Source organism: Garra rufa, chromosome 17, assembly GCF_049309525.1.
Source record: "Garra rufa chromosome 17, GarRuf1.0, whole genome shotgun sequence".
NCBI lineage: Eukaryota > Metazoa > Chordata > Actinopteri > Cypriniformes > Cyprinidae > Garra > Garra rufa.
The window spans coordinates 29,477,643-29,497,776 of record NC_133377.1 but is presented as its reverse complement, the minus strand read 5'-3'; the positions used below and the strand labels follow the sequence as shown (position 1 = coordinate 29,497,776).

Genomic DNA, 20,134 nt, shown 5'->3' with positions numbered 1-20,134 from the left:
ACAAAATACAATATATTTAATATAAATCTCCAAGTGGAACAAGGCAGGAACAAGGCAGGAATATAGACACACATCTATTTCACAAAAGGACCGACAAAGAACTGAACTCAAACACAGACTCTTAAAGACAAACTAATGATCAAACACAGGTGACACAGATGACTAATAATTACAAGGACAGGTGCAGGGAATCACAATGACGAAGGGCTAAACCAAATGACAGATCAAAGGGGGGAAGACAAATGGGAAAAACCAAAGACAAAACAGACATAACTCTGACACTAGTAATATACTAATCATGCTAAAAACATTCTGACTTGTTCAATTATGTTATAAGTCTGCTACATTTTCCAACTTTTTATAAAACATGTCTATAGTTTTTATTCATTTTTTTCCAGTTTTAGTTTTTATTATTTTTCAAGTTAAATCAAAAAAATTAAATGAGAAATGTTTTACTGGCAACTAGTTGGAATAAAAATATAAACAAATGGATTTTTTATGGCTTTAGGTTTAATTAATGATTTTATGTTTATTTAACTATAGTAAGCTTGAATAAAAGTGCTTGTTTGGAAAGGTTTACAATGTATTGTAACTCCATTATTTGTTGGTCAGATAAGTCCTCATAGTCTCTCTCCACACATTTAAGCCTACTAAAATATATATATATTTTTGTAGCTAGCTAAAGTAATGCTAACCAAGAGCAAATGTTAACTAAATATACTTACAGTTGCTGGCAAATCCAAGCATTAATGTGGGTTTAATTACGTCTATGGGACATGGTAGACATAAAATGCAGCTAAAGGTACATTCTACAGTTGCTACAGGCTTATATTAGTACTTTAGAATTACAAAGGCTCTGTATGTGTAGCTTGGAGTTGGCCTGCACGCTAATACCTTACAAAGATAATGGGCTTTTTCTGCGACTGCAGATTGTACCTGAAAGCTGATGATGATTTGCATGTTCATGGGCTGTCAGAGGTAATTTGTTAACTCATTGTCTCCTAATTCACTTCTTTAAATTGTTTTCTCATATTTATGATTGGAAGCAGTGTGAAATTAACCGAAATCGCTATTTGTTTAACTGTCTAATGCTAAATGTTAAGATGGCAGCTGAATTCATCTTCTAAACGCCCTGCGGTTTCCATCTAAATGCATCATTTTAAGCACATGTGCAGTAAACATATGGACCTTTACTGGAAGTATCTCACCCCTCAGGCATTATTCATCACCTCTTTCTTTCCCGCCTCTTCAATTATGAGTCATTTACACATCTGATGCTTAGATGTACCTTTTCAGCCTTGCTCCAACAAGCACATAATGGATTCTGTAATCCAGCACGGTTGTATTGAGATTAAAATCCGGGTCAGATTTACTGAAGGCAATGCCGTGACAGGGGGGAGGAAGAAAGGGAGATGTGGGGGAGGGGCGCTGGATTAGGGACAGATCGTATCCGCTTACGGCACAGCTGTGCAAGAGAGTGACTATCATTGCTGGATGCCTCTACAAACTGACCTCAGATCAGACTAGGCTACTGTATCAGTATTAAACAGAGAGATGTTTATTTTAGACCAGCCATTTGGATGAGCTATGACTATGGCTTCTGAATGTCTTTTTCCAAATTAGGGCAGTTTGGCCATGCTAGACTATAGATTTTGAATATGGTTGTATAGAAAAGGAAAATAAATAATTGTAAAATTTTATTTTATTTCATTTTACTGTCAGTATAAATCAGATGGCATCAACCCGGGGATTTATTTCATCCAGATCACACATTATTTTTGATACATATTTGTAATATTACTATAAACATTTATTATTTTCAGTGTTTCATAATCAATTATAAATGTATAAATATATAAGAAATTGTAAATATATTAATATAATTTAAAAATAAAAGGAAAGGAAAGGAGGTGAAGTGAGGCCAAGTATGGTGACCCATACTAGGAATTTGTGCTCTGCATTTAACCCATCCAAGTGCACACACACACACAGTAGTGAACACACACACACCGTTTCAGAAATGTAGAAAATATCAGGAATGTGTTCGTTACCATTCAGAAGTTTGGGTCAGTAAATTGTTTCTTAGGATTGATTGATTGTTTTTATTTTACATTTATTTTTTAAACTATTTCAGTCTTATTCATTTCAGTCTATTTTAAGATCTGAATGTCTGGTGTCATAAATACTCAAAATTTATAATAAATGTATAAATTAAATATAAATGTATAAATAATGCAAAATATATAAATATAAACATAAAATAACTATTTGAGAATATATAATATAGATTTATTATTAATTATAAATGTATATATATGTATGTATGTATGTATGTATTTATGTGTGTGTGTGTGTGTGTGTGTGTGTATATATATATATATATATATATATATATATATATATATATATATACATACATACATGCATACATGCATACATGCATACATACATACATACATAAAATGTATATGTAAATATATAAATATAAATAATAAAAAATATATATAAATGCATAAAATAACTATTTGATAATAATATATATATAGATATATTATCAATTATAAATGTATTGTATACATATAAATAAAAAATATATAAAGTTAAAATAAATCTTTTTGTTAATAATAATAATAATGAATTGATAAAGTATTTGATTGATATATATATATATATATAACAAAAACTATATAAATGCATAAAATAATTCTGTTTGATAATATATATATAAATATATATGATCATTTATAAATGTTTAAATATAAATAATAATAACTATATAAACATAAAATAATTCTAATTATTTAAAAGGAATATTATTTTGTGTGTGTATGTGTGTATATATATATATATATATATATATATATATATATATATATATATATTATATATATATATTCTTTAGCAATTATAAATGTATAAATAAATAACAAATAATAAAAAATAATAATAATTAAGAAACGATAAATGCATACATTTATAAATAATAAATATATACATAGAAAATATCAGAAATGTGGTTATCTGTTCATTACCATTCAATACCAGGTGAGTAAGGTTTTTTTGTTTTTAAAACTGATTTTTGTTTTATTTTATTTTAGCAAGAAATATTGCTTGGTGTGCATAAGAGATTTCTTTCAAAAACATAAATCTAACAGAACCCAAACTTATAATGTAGTGTATTATTATATATTTCATGTATAGTAGTTAAATATTTTAAAATAATATTTTAATAATTAGTGCCACTGGCTAATAATTTTGTTCAAAGAAACCAACTTGACTCAGTCCTGACACAATGTGCATAATGTATGTTTGAAATAGTATTGTATTTAATTGAATTGGAATCCTAAATTAGGTGGTAATTGCTTAAATAACCAGTTTGATTGGAATTCTTGGTTCAGTATGATGGTCATGAAATGAGACTCATGAACTAAAGGTCATAACATGTCATTGCTTTCAGAGTAAAGCTTTATCCTTCATATACAGATCATTTGGCCTTGTGTTGAAATGCTGAGTGCAGTATGTTGCTGTTGATATAGAAAAGCAGAAATTTTCACTGTGAATGCTCAGAATTGACCAGAATTGGGGCAAGAAGAGTTATGCTGATGATACACTGGGCAACTTTTTGAGCAATGTTGCCGGGCAACTTTGGCAAATGTTGCCGTAAACGGGCAGCCAGGCAACCCACAACAGATCTAAATTTTCCAGATAGAAATGTGTTACCCATTTTTAATGAGAAAGTGCCCAAGCAACATTGCTCAAAAAAAGTTGCCCGATAAAATTGCTCAAAAAGTTTCCCAGTATATCATCAGCATAAGACTTGCAGAAAGATCAGCAGGAGACATTGAATGAGGGTGGGTGAATCTCAGGTTGGCCCCTCAGTCCCCTGGTTTGAGAGCTTATATAAGGACACTTATGTAAGATGCACTGGGGGGCTTAACTGGGCGATGGGCCGTCTCTGATGAGAGGGGGCGGAGTCTAAAACAGCAGGAGGGGACTGTGGGATTAGATGTTTAGAGGGAGGGCTGTATGTGTGTTTTTAAGTGAAGCGCTAGTAAGAGGATCTGTGTATGTGTATGAATGTGTATGTGTGTCTCCACATCTGTGTTTGGTAGGCGTCTGGAATACTCTCTCTCCTTTCTTTGGATGTCACTCGGCGTCTTTTTCTGTCTTTCTTTTTTCACTCTTCTACCTCCTGCCAGCTTTTTTATACAGTCAGAGTAGGTTTTTATTTGATCATTCTTTGTTATTATTGGCAAGTTAGCATTTTTCTTGCGGTTTTGGAGAGCTGAGGTCAGATTTTACAGCAGGAATGATTCTCACTGTGAGCGAAATGTTCTCAAACGGAGCAGGTTCTAACTCGGATGCCGAAACTGGGGAGGGGGCGTCTGAACTTGTTGAGAGCGAAGATACTTCTGGAGGTTAGAGATTTTCTTGTTGTTTCGTTTCCTCTGTAATTATATGTTCAAATATGAATGGCATTTCATGGCTCTTAGAGGAGGGGTGTGAAATACTTTGACTAAACCAAAAGAGAAAATTAATGGGTTGCCAAGTTGTGTCAAAGTGTGCCGGCGAGTAGGGAGCGTAGCTTGTAGCAATGGTTTGACAGATGTGTTGCATACAGGTATATGTTTCATATGTATTTATATATTGTTTTAAAAGAAATTCAGGCAGAGTTGGAGGGTGAGAGAGGATCTCTTCCAAAACTTGAGGAAAAAATGCAATTTAGAAGTTCCACACGATTCAATCAACACAGAAATATTCATTTGTTGTCTAATAGTGATCAGATTTTCTTTGGTGGTGGAAAAAACAAACACTCTAAATCCTCAAATTAGTTACCTGCTATTTTTTCTATCTTGAAATAGATTCATTTATTGTTTCAGAATTCGACGGACTGATATTTTTTTCTTTTTATATTGAATCACTATATTGCTAGTTAATTAACCTAAATGAGTCAATGTTTGAATATTATTAATTATAGTAAGTATAATAATGATAATGTTTGGACTTTTTATAATAATTTTATATATTTAATTCTTTATTTTTTTATCTGCCAATCCTTCATGGGCCACAGTTTATAGTCAAAAGTTTTTGAACAGTAAGATTTTTAATGTTTTTTTTTTTGTTTTGTTTTTTTAAGTCTCTTCTGCTCACCAAGCCTGCATTTATTTGATCAAAAGAACAGCAAAATAGTAAAATTTCAAAATATATTTTTACTATTTTAAATAACTGTTTATTATTTGAATATATTTTAAAATGTAATTTATTCCTGATTTCAAAACTGAATTTTTAGCATCATTACTCCAGTCACATGCTCCTTCAGAAATCATTTTAATATTCTGATTTGCTGCTCAAAAAACATTTATCATTATTATATTGTTGAAAACAGCTGAGTATAATTTTTTCAGGTTTCTATGATGAATAGAAAGTTCAAAAGAACAGCATTTATCTGAAATAGGTTTACGTATGGTAAACTTTTTTTATACTTTCTATTTATCAAAAAATCCTGAAAAAATTTACTCAACTCTTTTAAATATTGATAATAATAATAATAATAAATGTTTCTTAAACAGCTAATCAGCATATTAGAATCGGGATCATGTGACACTGAAGACTGGAGTAATGATGCAGAAAATTTAGCTTTGATCACAGGCATAAATTACATTTTGAAAAGTATTCAAATAGAAAGTAGTTATTTAAAATAGTAAACATATTTCACAATAAATACTGCTTATGCTGTATTTTAAATCAAATAAATGCAGCTTGGTGAGCAGAAAGAGACTGTACATATAATTGTATATATAATCATTTTTTTTCATCAACAATAATATATTTTGAGAAAACTTATATTTTGAGGCCAGTCACACTGCTTTCATATGTTTTTGTGTGTCACTCAAAAGATCATCTGACTGTGCATGATGGAATTTACTGTAAATCACTTGTGTAAATAAATCTTTGGGAGTGTAATAACAGTACATGCCAAAACTGTAATTTAACTGTCAAACTGCGCAGTAATGTTTCTAATTAGGTCTTTAAAATTTAAACGCAGCTTACAGAATGTGACAGATATGAGAGGACGTTTTTATTAAAGTGTTTGCTTGCACACACATACGTTAACATTAATTGCATGCACTCATTTTTGAGTGCGCATGTAAGTTCATTTGTGTTTTATGTCCTCCTCAATTGTTTATTACTCTGTCAGTTCATCTATTATGCACTCTGTTCAGCCAAATAAGGGAGGCCCCAGGGTGCATTTCTCTGTGACACATTTGCAATAGAAAATAAACAGTGGCACAATGTCAGAGCTTGCTGATGGTTGTTTTTGGATTACAACACTGGCTGACCTGAATTAAGTGAGTGGAATTGAACCACTGAACTGATGTTAAATATTGATCTGTTGGTCTCGCCTACTGTTTCCTGATGGAGAGTAAGTGTGTAAGCACACATACGCGCTCTGTTCTGTTCTACTGTCACAGATGGATTACACCACTGCAGGCTATGACCTGTGGAGTCACATGACTTGCTGAGCGCTTGGCCTCACAAAATGGTTGTGTTTGTAGATGTGGAGGGAGATTTGTCAATGACCGTGTTAGAGATTGGGTTTATCATTAGATTGACTAAACAGTAATACAAAACAAGTAATAAAGAAATGTAATATGAATGTATTTAATGTTTTTCAAAAAGTCAAGCTAGAAATTATTTATACCCCTGGCAAATTCTGACTTAAAGTTACTTTTATTCAACCAGCAAGTTTTTTTTTTGACTGGAAATGACAGGCTTCTCCCAAAAGATAAGACAATGTACAAGAGGCATCATTGGCATCTTTTTTAAATTTACATTTAAACAAAAAGTGGCATGTCGAAAATTATTCATACCCTTTGCAAACTGTCACAGTCTATGGGAAAATCCAAAGTTCTATACCATTCCAAATAGTCCAAGCTGTTCTAAAGCATCCTAATTACCCTGATTCATTGGGAACAGCTGTTTTAATCAACTCAACTGGTGAAAAACAGAAGCTCTCTGCTGTTGGTTTGTGGACAGTCATGGCAAAGACAAAGGAGCTCACTGAGGACCTGCGGCTGCGCATCGTGGCTCCTCACAAGTCAGGAAAGGGCTATAAGACCTTATCTAAATGTTTTGAAGTTCCAGTGGCTACAGTGCAAAGTATTATTAAAAAATACAAGACGTTCCTCACTGTGAAAAAGAGGACGTGGTCGAAAGCCAAAAGTGACACCTCTGCTGGCCAGGAGGATAGTGAGAGAGGTAAAAAAGAATCCAAGGATCACCACCAAGGCCATCCTGATGAATCTGGGCTCTACTGGTGGCAACATCTCAAGGCAGACAGTCCAACAGACACTGCACACCGCTGGGTTCCACGGACGCAGACCAAGGAGGACACCACTTCTCCAGATAAGGTACACAAAAGCCTGCTTGGCCTTCGCAAATGCTCATCTGGACAAAGAAGAAGGCTTCTGGTCTTCTGTTTTATGATCAGATGAAACAAACATTGAATTGTTTGGCCACAATGATGTAGCCTTCATTTGGCGTAAAAAAGGAGAAGCCTTCAACCCCAAGAACACCATACCCACTGTCAAACATGGTGGTGGGAACCTAATGTTTTGGGGTTTTTTTGTCAGCCGGTGGACCAGGGAACCTAATCACAGTAAAGGGCACCATGAAAAAGGAGCAATACATCAAAATTCTCAACAACAACATCAGGCAGTCTGCAGAGAAACTTGGCCTTGGGCACCAGTGGACATTTCAGCACGACAACGACCCAAGACACAGCAAAAGTGGTGAAGAAATGGTAACAAAAACATTAACATTTTGCAGTGGACCAGCCAGAGTCCTGACCTAAATCCAATTGAGAATCTGTGGAGGGAGCTAAAGATCAAGGTGATGGCAAGGAGACCCTCCAACCTGAAAGAGTTGGAGCTCATCGCTAAAGATGATTGGGCAAAAATACCAGTGGAGACATGCAAAAAGCTGGTCAGCAATTATAGGAAGCGTTTGATTGCTGTAATAGCCAATAAAGGCTTTTCTATTGATTATTGAGAAGGGTATGAATAATTTTGGACATGCCACTTTTTGTTCAAATGTAAATAAAAGATGAGTAATCATTTTTTCCACAATGATGCCTCTTGTACATCATCTTCTTATCTTCTGGGATCTTCTGTGTCATTTCTAATAAAAAAAAGCTTGCTAGTTGAATAAAAGTAACTTTAAGTCAGAACTTGCCAGGGGTATGAATAAGTTAGGGCTTGACTGTATATATATATTTTAAAAAATTTAAATGCATTTTATTTATTTATTGAATAATTGAAAATATGTTTTATATTTGTATCAAAATTTTTGTATATGGGTTATTGACGTTGGAAAGTTGAAGTGAGTACATATATAGGATAGGTACTTAATATATATGTATCTTTTTTTAACTGAAAAAAAAAAACAATCGGAAAGAAAATTTCACTGTCACGTCATTGACCTATACATTTTTACATTTTTATTTATTATGACTTTTATAACCTTGTTGATTATAACACAAGGCCTATATCATGTTAGTAAATATACTTGGCATCTCTTTCTAGTTACACACATACAACTAAATACTACATGTGTTTCACACACTATACTGTTCACACTCAGGAAATGACCTGAGTGGATCAAATGAACACTGAAAACAAAAGAATAGCTAAATGCGTACGATAAGCAGATGATAGTACCTTGAAAAGGGGTGTTATATTTCAGCCATCTGTTATTGTGATGTGAAGTTTGTTTAATCCTGCAGGTGAATCTTTTGCCGTCCTCTGACCCTGGTGTGTAATCCTCAGCGTGTTGCAGGTGTGTCTTATGTCGTAACAGCTCTCTCTGTTTGCGTGCAGCTATGCAGCAGGTGTTGGATAACCTGGGCGAGTTGCCCGCCACCACCGGGGCCAAAGACATTGACCTCATCTTCCTCAAAGGCGTCATGGAGAGTCCTATCGTCCGCTCGCTGGCCAAGGTATGGTGCACCCAGCTGCCTAGACTTTACTCTAGCTGATTTGCATTGCTAATGTGGTTCGTCTGAAAACAAATTTAATTTGTGACTGATTAAGACTGAATGATATGGATAATTATTGGATATTAAACTTGCGTTTGAACAGCACACTCATTATCAACGCATTCAGAAAGTCATGCACTTGTATGATCGAACTGTGTCGTGTGTTGAATTCACAGAGAGGGGCAAGTAGACATGGTTAGAAATATCAGTTCATGGATTGATTAATTGATTGATGAAATGATGAGATGATTGTGATGTTTGTGATCAGGCCCATGAGCGTCTGGAGGATGTGAAGTTGGAGGCAGTGCAGGAGAATAACGTTGAGCTTGTGACTGAGATTCTGGGTGACATCAGCGGACTGAGTGTACGAGATGACAGTGCTGCAGAGCTCTCCAAAATCCTGCAGGAGCCCCACTTTCAGGTATAGTATTTTCTTGTTATTGTATTATCTTCTTTTCTTATACCTTTCCATCTCATTTCATCTCATACTTCATAGTCTTGTCTTATCTTGTACCCTCTCTTCTCATCTCATTCAATCTCATACCTTCTCTCCTCATCTCATCTCATCTCATACCCTCTCTTTTCACTTTATCTCATGCCCTCTCTTCTCATCCTATCTTGTACCTTTTTATCTCATACTTCAGTCTTTAGTCTTGTCTCATCTTGTACCTTCTCTTCTCATACCTTCTCATCTCATCTCTTACATCCTCTACTTGTCTCATCTGATGCCCTCTCTCTCTTCTTGTCTCACCTTGTAACATCTTCTCTCCTCTTGTACCTTCTCATCTCTTCTCTTACCCTCTCTTTTTATCATCATATACCGTCTCATCTCATGTCATCTCGTACCTTCTCTTCTCATCTCATTTAATTTCATCTCCTATCTTGTCATCTCAAACCTTCTTCTCCTACCTCTTGTTTCACCTTTGTACCTTCTTTTTTCATCTGGTCACATCTCAAACCTTCTCATCTCATCTCTTCTCTTACATTCTCTTTTTGTTTCATTTTGTACCATCCCATCTCGTGTCATCTCATACCTTCTCTTCTCATCTCATTTAATTTCATACCTTCTCTCCTTGTCTTATCTCATCTCATAACCTTTTCTCTAATGCCTTCTCTTCTCATCTCATTGAGTACCTTATCATCTTCTTATATCATCTTCTTTTGTTTTACCTTGTACCTTCTTGTCTCATCTCATCTCATCTCAAACCTTCTCATTTCATCTCATTTTGTTCCTTCTCACCCTCTCTTTTTGACTAAACGTACCATCTCATCTCATATCATCTCATCCTGCACCTTCACATCTCTGCTAATGTCATTTCATACCTTATCTTCATTTATCTTAATGGTGTTGTCTTATCTCTTCTCTTCTCACCTTGATTCATTTCTTGGCACCTCCTGTTCTGATCTTGTGTCATCTCGTCTCTCTTTTTTGTCTCATCTCATACCTTCTTGTCTTGTGCCTTCTCACTTTTTCTTATAATTTCCTCAGTATATTTTCTGCAGTAATTTATTCTCATTTTCTCTCTTCACTTCAGTCTCTTCTGGAGGCCCACGACATGGTGGCGTCAAAATGCTATGAAGCCCCACCCCCTCCTGAAGTGACCAATGATGCAGCAGTAAACAACGCTCTTATGCAGGCTGATGCGGTCAGGATGATTGGCATCCGCAAGAAAGCAGGAGAACCTCTGGTGTGTATTTGTAAATATACAGATGTGTATGTGACCACAAGTTCAAGCACCACTTTTCCAGTCATAATTTCAGTCAATATCCAGACAGGCAGATGCAATAGAATAAAAGCATCTGTATGCGTGTCATTACTCATGCTATCGTTTCGCCCAGGGTGTGACCTTCCGAATGGACAAGGGTGACCTGGTAATCGCTCGGATACTTCACGGAGGGCTGATTGACAGGCAGGGGCTGCTGCATGTGGGTGACATCATAAAGGAGGTGAACGGCAAGGACGTTGGCAATAATCCCACAGAACTCCAGGAGATGCTTAAAGAATGTAGTGGAGGAATAACACTGAAAATACTGCCAAGCTATAGAGATGCTCCAGCGCCACCACAGGTACCCACACACATACACACACACACACACACACAATAATATTCATATACACTACTGTTTAAGAGTTTGGGGTCAGGGAGATTTTTTTTGTGTATGTTTTTTTGAAAGAAGTCTCTTACAGGGCTGGGTTTTGACATTAATTTCATGATTGAATTTGATTTAGTATTGATTATTTTCGATATAAATCAGGTACAGTATATGGCAAATCTTCAGTCAGTCAGTTGTTACTACATTACTATAATATTGAATCTTATAATTAACTGGTTTGTATACAGACAATTAAATTACACTTAATTAAGTTTTTATAATAATAAAGCTAACTTTACAATTACGTATTTAGAATTCTAATGTCTACATTAGACATTTTAAATGCTGGCTGTCATAAAAACTTGACGGATTTATTTAACAAATTAAATATTGAAGAACAGTAAATATTTGAATGAATGCGTTATATGGTACATATATTTAGACAAATGCTCGTCAGTAGAGTTCTTTTTTTTTCTAGCTGACTCACGAGTTTATGGTTACCAACTGAATATGTTTTTCTGAGGTAAATGTGACGTTTTATGACATATTGTTTACAAGCTGTTGACGATATTGACGTCGTTCCGCGGGTTAAACACCTTGAGCGATTACATGAGATGGGTACGGGTTTCAGTAAGTTGTACTCTTTCTTTTAACACACCTATGGATGTTTATTCATGCTTATTTCCTCCTGAAACTGGTATTAAAACTGAAGAAATGATCAGTTCAAGCTCCTGTTCTTACTTCTCTTGAACTGAGGCGCCACGGCAATCTGTCACTCCACATTTAACAGCGCTAAAACGGCATATATTTTTTGAATACTGGAATTAAATGGACAGAATTTGAAATCTGAGACTTTGTTTCATAATTAATGAAGCTCAAAGCTTATTGTGATTTATTGGATGGGATGTGTGCTACAATTTCCCCTTCATTAAGTGAAAACAGGCTAGAGTAATCGATTCTTGGGATTTATCAATCAATATTGTTTTGTAAAAATGAGAATCTATTAAAATCGAGAAAAACATTTATTACCCAGCTCTAGTCTCTTATGCTGATGAAGGCTGTATTTATTTGATTAATAATGCAGTAAAAATTTTAATATTGTGAAACATTACTTTTGATCAATTTAATATGTATTTGCTAAATAACAGTATTAATTTCTTCAAAAAAAAAAAAAAAAATTACTGACCCCAAACAATAAAAACAACTGCACGTAGACACTAAATATGCATAATCAAATTCATATTCACTTATGTAGTTCATATCCACTCATACGCGTTTCGTAAAAATTTAAAACGCACATGTGAATTTGTCTGAATGCCGAAACACATTCAACATCCATCCTTGGGGTTGCATTTGGCCATTTGTGAATTCCCATGATTCTTTGTAGTAAAAAAGATCCCTGAGAGCCCTATTAATAACACTCCACATGCTATCTGGGGCAAGACACACACGCACAATTCAATCTCATTACATGGCTCCTGGTATTTTCTCTGTATCTCACATCTCCCTCTGTGTGCGTTACATATTTATGGCTTCTCAAGAAGCTTTTAGAATGGGATTTTGCTAATAACATAAATCATTTTGTTATTGTGATTCAATTTCTCAAAGTCAGTGACACTAGGCCCCAATATATCGCTTCTTATTCAAATACATTTATGTAAATATTGTATCATCCCCTCCTCCTCAATCTGCGGTGAACCTGGAGATCTGCCATGGAGATTTAGTCCCTACACTTGTCGGATCATGACGTTTGATCTAGTACAAGGTCGTGTGTGTAAGGTTAAAAGTTAAAACTTATGTTAAAAAGATTGCAATTATGAGATGAGCACATATGAATGGGACCACAATGCTGAGATAGTGTGATGTTTTTTAAGTAATTTGCTGATTGATAAATATTTGGAGATGTATTAGTGCATATAATAATTATGAGTGCTTTTTAGCGTTTGGATTAATCCCACCTGTTTTATTTCTCTCAGGTTTATGTGCAGCCACATTTTGACTACAATCCAACCAATGACAATCTCATTCCATGCAGAGAGGCAGGGCTTGCTTTTAAAAGGGGTGATATCCTGCAGATTGTCAATCGAGAAGACCCAAACTGGTGGCAGGTAGGATTTCTGTGCTTTTTACTTACCTGTTCTCACTCATGTGTATTGGTCTGTCACTGACCGTATTGTTTTGACTGACAGGCATGCCATTTAACGGAAGGGGGTACTGGCCTGATTCCCAGTCAGTTTCTAGAGGAAAAGAGGAAAGCATTTGTTCCTAAAGACCTGGATGGAGCAGGTTATACTTAAACACATTATTGTTGAGAAAACATGAAATGAAACAAAATGAGAAGCGTTTTCTGAAACTTCTGACACTGTTTTAAGCATATACTATAATAATGTATTATGCTTTTGTAACAACTATGGGATACATTTGTAAATTTGTCCACAAACAAATACAAATATAATGCCATCTAGTGGACAACTGTAGTATTACATTACATGTTATAGCTCTTTCACTCATTTTTTCTTTTTCTCTATTTTTAGGAATCCTGTGTGGAACAATAACTGGTAAAAAGAAGAAAAAAATGATGTACCTCACTGCCAAAAATGCAGGTAAGTAGACAAAAGTACTTTGTCTGTTATATGAAACTTTTATAAAAATGTAATCAGAAAGGACCTTAACTAAAATAAAACAAAAACTACTGAAGTTTACATACACTTGATTCTTAATACTGGGTTGTTACCTGAATGATTCACAGCTGTGTTTTTTGTTTAGTAGAGTTTTTCGTGAGTCCCTTTTTTGTCCTGAAAAGTTAAACTTCTTCAATAAAATCCTTTAGGTCCCACAAATTCTTTGATTTTTCAGCATTTCTGTATTTGAAACCTTTCCAACAATGACTGTATGATTTTGAGATCCATCTTTTGACACTAAGGACAACTAAGGGACTCATATGCAACTATTACAGAAGGTTCAAACACTCACTGATGCTCCAGAAGAAAACACAATGCATTAAGAGCCTTTTTAAAAAAACTTTTTTTAATTTGAAGATCAGGGTAAATGTAACTTATTTTGTCTTCTAGGAAACATATAAGTATCTTCTGTAGCTTCTGAAGGGCAGTACTAAATGAAAAGAAATATGATATTTAGGCAAAATAAGAAAAATGTACACATCTTCATTCTGTTCAAAAGTTTTCACCCCCTGGCTCTTAATGGTTTTTCCTTCTGGAGCATCAGTGAGCGTTTGAACCTTCTGTAATAGTTGCAAATGAGTCCCTCAGTTGTCCTTAGTGTCAAAAGATGGATGTCAAAATCATACAGTCATTGTTGGAAAGGGTTCAAATACACAAATGCTGAAAAATCAAAGGATTTGTGGGACCTGAAGGATTTTTCTGAAGAACAGCAGGCAGTTTAAGTGTTGAACACACTATTACCAAAAAAAACCCCACAGCTGTGGATCATTCAGGTAACAACACAGTATTAAGAATCAAGTGTATGTATACTTTTGAACAAGGTCATTTTTATAAATTCAGCTATTATTTTCTCTTGTGGTCTTTTATGTGAAATATCTTATTCAGGTCAGTACTAAATAAAAAATAACATGCATTTTTTTTTTTTTACGATCCCAGTTATATTGGTAAAATAATTAACACTTTGCCGATTCTGCAAGGTGTATGTAAACTTTTGACTTTAACTGTATATCCTAATATCAATCATTGTGCTGCAGAGTTTGATCGACATGAGCTTCAGATCTACGAGGAAGTAGCACGTATGCCACCGTTTCAGAGGAAAACCCTCATTCTGATTGGAGCGCAAGGAGTGGGGCGTCGCAGCCTGAAAAACAGATTAGTTGTACTACATCCCACCCGCTTTGGTACCACTGTACCACGTGAGTACCCAAGGAATACTCTTATAATTTTAAATAAAAACACAAAAGCAAAGGAATTCTTTGTTCCTGTCCATAGGTTTACCCGTTTCTTTTCTTCTATCTCAATATCTCAGACACATCTCGGCGGCCTCGCAATGACGAGCAAGATGGCCAGTCGTATAGATTTGTAACACGTCTAGAGATGGAGATGGATATCAAAGCAGGCCGGTACCTGGAACACGGAGAGTACGACGGCAACCTATATGGTACTAAAATCGACTCCATCCATGAGGTGGTGAACACTGGTCGCACATGTATCCTGGATGTCAATCCTCAAGTGAGTGTCTTCTCTCTAAACATCTCAGAAAGGTTCACAGACATTATATGTAACCGTGGACCACAAAACTAGTCTTAAGTAGCATGGGTATATTTGTAGCAATAGCCAAAAATACATTGTATGGGTCAAAATTATAGATTTTTCTTTGATGCCAAAAATCATTAGGATATTAAGTAAAGATCATGTTCCACAAAGATATTTAGTAAATGTCCTACCGTAAATATTTCCAAAAAATATTAATTTGGACAACTTTAAAAGCGATTTTCTCAATATTTCGATTTTTTGCACTCTCAGATTCCGGATTTTCAAATAGTTGTATCTAAAAAATGGACCCTTATGACTGGTTTTGTGTTTCAGGGACACATATTATCTATAAGCACTTATTCATTTTCTATAATCTTTAGACATTTATTCTCGTATATTTAAAGGTGCATATATCAGGAATTCTACTTTCTACTTTCTCTATTTCTACTTGAAGGTTTCTCATGAGATGTAGACTACATATTAGTGGCCTACATACCGGTGGTCCCTCCGTGGAGGTTACATTAGAATAAACACAACCTTTAGACAAACATACCACAAACTTTTTCCAGTAAGCTTCACCTTGTTGTTGCGCTTCAGTCAACCATCATGTAAACTCACAGGTACTCAGTGTGGGAAGCAGAGAGGCTCATGCTGTAATTTCAACTGTATAAAGGCTTTTTACATACATTTGTGCACCTTTTAATACAATAAAGAGATGTCAGAGACTTCGCTATAAACCATATAGTGTGTAATCATGCACGGATATGGCTGTTTTAACTTTGTGTTCTAAATGTGAACTGTTTTACATTTTTACATCATCTGTCCTCAGGCTCTGAAGGTGTTAAAAACTGCAGAGTTCATGCCATATGTCGTGTTCATCGCAGCGCCAGAGTTCGACACACTGAAGGCTATGCACAAAGCTGTGGTTGATGCTGGACTCACCACCAAACAGCTCACAGTGAGTTCTATTTAACTTTTCCAGGGCTGGTGTTCTGAAAATCTGACCTCGCTCTGTCAGGATGACCTACTCACACTATATTTGTGTCGTTTTAAGTTTGGGTTGGAAAATATGCTTGCCATAATGGTGGCACATCCTGCAAGCATTTCCTGCTTGGTGACATGTTCCACCTAACCACTTCAACATTTATGTCAGTGGTGGTACACCTCACACTTTTATCTGCCTCTAAAATATTCCACCATGCTGTATTTTTCAACATGAGATAGTTCATCTAAAAATTAAATTTTGTCATTAATTACTCACCCTCATTCTGACCCTGCAAAGACAGCAATGCTACTACCATGTTAAATGGCCCAGAAAGGTAGTAAGGACATTGTTAAAATAGTTCATGTGACATCAGAGGTTAAACTATAATGTTATGAAGCTACGAGAATACTTTTTGTGCACAAAGAAAAAAAATGACTTTATTCAACAATTTCTTCTCTTCCCTGTCAGTCTTCGATGCACATTCATGACAGTTTCATGATGCATTAGTTCAGTAATTAATGACAGAATTTTCACTATCCCTTTAAATATGTTCACATAAAATACTGACGTTCAAACGTTTGGGGTCAGTAAGATTTTTGCTTTTATAAAGCAAGTATGCATTAAAATGATCAAAAGTGACAGGTCAACATTTACAAGGTTACAAAAAAAATCCTTCTATTTAAAAAATGTCTCTTTTGAACTTCCTGTTTATCAAAGAATCCTGAAAAAAATGCATCACAGTTTTCTCAAAAATTTTAATAAACATAAAGAAATCTTTCTTGAGCACTCTGGTGTAATAAAAAAAGTTAAGCTTTGCATCACAGGAGTAAATTACATTTTAAAATTATTTATTTTAAAATAAATAAATATTACAATTAAAAAAAAAAAATCACAGTATTACTGTTTTTACCTTATTTGATCCAGTAAAAAAAATATAGTTTAAAGGCATAACATCGAACACACTTATATGAGAACATCAAAATGCGGTCAGTGATAGGTGAATGTTAGCCAATGGAATTACCACTTCTACGTTAGTCCTGCCCACTGCTGAAGCAACGGTAGGGTATTAATGGGCAAGATTTCCGGTTAGCCGCTATAGGGATCCCAGCCAAGGAAGAAGGTACTTATCTAGCCAAATTATCTGTTATTTTCTAAAAAAAGATTACAATTTATACACTTTTTAACCACAAATGCTTGTCTTGTCTAGCTCTGTGATGTACATGCGGAATCTGTGCACTCTGGTTCAAGACGAATCTGGTTTACGAATCCATCTCATTTTCTCCTCCAACTTCAAAATCATCCTACATCGCTGTTTTACCTTTTTTTGTAAAGGGCTTTTGGCCGCCTTTGCATGTTTACTTTGTAAACACTGGGTTGGTACTGCAGCGATGTAGGATGTAGGTAGATTTCGAAGTTGTAGAAGAAAATGAGATGAGAGTTTTTCGACAAACCCTAACTATATTGAACGGAGTGCACAGAGTACGCATCGCAGGGCTAGACGAGGTAAAAAAAAAAAAAAAAAAAAAAAAAAAAATATATATATATATATATATATATATATATATATATATATATATATATAGTACTTTTTTTTTTTTTTTTTAGAAAATAATCAATCGTTTTGCTTGATAAGACCCTTATTCCTTGCCTGGGATCCTTTAGAGCCCTTTGAAGCTGCATTTTAAACTGCATTTTGGGAGTTCAAACTTGCCGGCACCATAGAAGTCCACTATATGGAGAAAATTCATGAAAGGTTTTTCTCAAAAAACATACACTTAAAAATAAAGGTGCTTCACAATGCTATATAAGAACCTTTTTTGTCTAAATGGTTCCATAAAGAACCTTTAACATTTGAAGAACCTTTCTGTTTCACAAAACGTTTCTGTAAAGACCCTTTGACTGAAAGATTTTTGTGGAACCAAAAATGGCTCTTCTATGGCATCACTGTGAAGAAGCTTTTAAAGCACCTTTATTAATTTGTAATTTCTTTACGACTGAAGCAAGAAAGACATGAACATCTTGGATGACAAGGGGGTGAGTACATTATCTGTAAATTTTTGTTCTGGAAGTGAACTAATCCTTTAAGGTTAAGGTCTGTAAGCTAGTGTGCTCCAATAACAAAATTCACATTTACAAGATATAAGCATTTAAAACTTATAGTCTGTAACTTCCGCCAATATGGATCAACGGATTTTGATGACGTCACCTTGCACTTAAGCTTCTCAGCAAACTTTCTGTTCAATCAAATACTCTCTAGAATGAGACGCATCCCACCCCCTGCACTATAAATAGACGCCCAAGCTGCGGCTGAAATCGGTCACTTGTTCACAGAATTTGTATTTTCTGTATGGTAATTGGCACATAGTGCACTATATAGGTGACAGGGAATGATTCAGACAGTGTAAATATGCAATCCGTTAGGGCGAATGAAGTCTAGTTTCGCGCTGTCACTTCACAGAGCGTCTCTCAACGTCTCTGGCCCAATCTGTGATATAAACGAAATGCTATTAGCTATTTTAAAAATTCCTGTTTCAGTTGAAATTACATCAATGCATAGAATAACGCTGCGTGTTTCAAAGCACTTCAGTGGACCTTTAATAATGATTAGTTTCACTGAATATCTGTCAACCTGTCAACATCATGAGTTCTCTCTTAATTCAAGTAATTATTCTGTTCTCTCTCTCTCTTTCTCACAGGATGTGGACCTGAAGAAGACCGTGGATGAAAGCGCTCGTATCCTGCGGACTTACAGACACTACTTCGACCTCATCATTGTCAATGACAACCTAGACTGTGCGTTTGAGAAACTGCAGTCGGCTGTGGACCAGCTCTGCATTGAACCGCAGTGGGTTCCAGTGAGCTGGGTTTACTAAGGGGAACATTTAAAAGATCACTATACAAGAGTGTGTGTGTGTGTGTGTGTGTGTGTGTGTGTGTGTGTGTGTGTGTGTATGATTGGTATCCGAGTCGATTGATGTGGGGCAGTGAAGTCACGCGTTTGGATTGACCAACCAAATGAGCGTCGTCTGCCATGAAAGCACCCCCAGCCTCACTATTGAGCACACAATGCAAGGTTTTTTCTACTCAAACTGAAAGGGAAGAGTACTTATTTATTTTAGTATTTGTATGTTTTTAAAGAATATCTTTCTATTTGTAACACCTTTGGAGTTGGAAAAGAAGAAAAATGAGGCAACTGAAACTGGCCTTGGCGAATCAGAGGCCATATTTTTTAATTTATTACTGTAGATTTTACATGTTTCTCCTTTTTCATTTTGTAGTTCCTGAACCTACTGTGATGTTTTGAATTATACTCAAATGAAGGACTAACCTGACAAGAGTGTAGCAGGCCAAGGGCTCCTGTGGAACATTCTAGATCCTAAAACCATGAACCATAAAACTGTTTACGCAGACCCTGATCTCTTAACTGTTTGCTTCTCTTCATATCCAAAAAAGATGCACTGAATCTCTTGTATGCAAAAGTCCATATCAACGTGTGCAGTTTGTTTTATTTATAGTGTGTTTTGTAAAATTTCATTCACTGATTTTGTTTGTTGTACAACTTTTGGGCTGCACGTTGTGTCTGTGTCGTCTTATCCTTGAAGAACCGAACAAATAGTACTGTTGATTTCAGTCTTTCTTCTTTCTTGAATGTCTTTTAAAATATGTCCCAGAATGCCATGACCTGTCTGCCAAATGTATTTTTGTCTCTATGTCAACAAGACCGTTACAACAAGGCAATAAACACACTGACCATTGTTATTCTTTGTTCCTCTTTCCGTTTAATAATTGTAAAAGTGCATG

General features: G+C 35.2%; 1 protein-coding gene across 3 annotated transcripts in view; it reads left to right on the top strand.

The window, feature by feature from the left end:
• pals2b (protein associated with LIN7 2, MAGUK p55 family member b) overlaps nucleotides 1-20,092 on the top strand; it is a 25,722-nt gene extending 5,630 nt beyond the window's left edge. For 2 of the 3 annotated variants that reach the window (XM_073822381.1, XM_073822380.1), the window contains 11 exons: nucleotides 8,880-8,998; nucleotides 9,306-9,458; nucleotides 10,573-10,725; nucleotides 10,877-11,104; nucleotides 13,108-13,239; nucleotides 13,321-13,417; nucleotides 13,666-13,734; nucleotides 14,847-15,008; nucleotides 15,122-15,324; nucleotides 16,178-16,306; nucleotides 19,030-20,092. In XM_073822381.1, the coding sequence (XP_073678482.1) occupies nucleotides 8,882-8,998; nucleotides 9,306-9,458; nucleotides 10,573-10,725; nucleotides 10,877-11,104; nucleotides 13,108-13,239; nucleotides 13,321-13,417; nucleotides 13,666-13,734; nucleotides 14,847-15,008; nucleotides 15,122-15,324; nucleotides 16,178-16,306; nucleotides 19,030-19,206 (1,620 nt within the window). In that variant the 5' untranslated portion in view covers nucleotides 8,880-8,881 and the 3' untranslated portion in view covers nucleotides 19,207-20,092. Of the gene's footprint in view, nucleotides 1-4,081; nucleotides 4,419-8,879; nucleotides 8,999-9,305; nucleotides 9,459-10,572; nucleotides 10,726-10,876; nucleotides 11,105-13,107; nucleotides 13,240-13,320; nucleotides 13,418-13,665; nucleotides 13,735-14,846; nucleotides 15,009-15,121; nucleotides 15,325-16,177; nucleotides 16,307-19,029 lie in introns of those variants that run through there. The other variant, XM_073822379.1, reaches the window with a different exon arrangement.
• The last annotated feature ends 42 nt before the right edge of the window (nucleotides 20,093-20,134 follow it).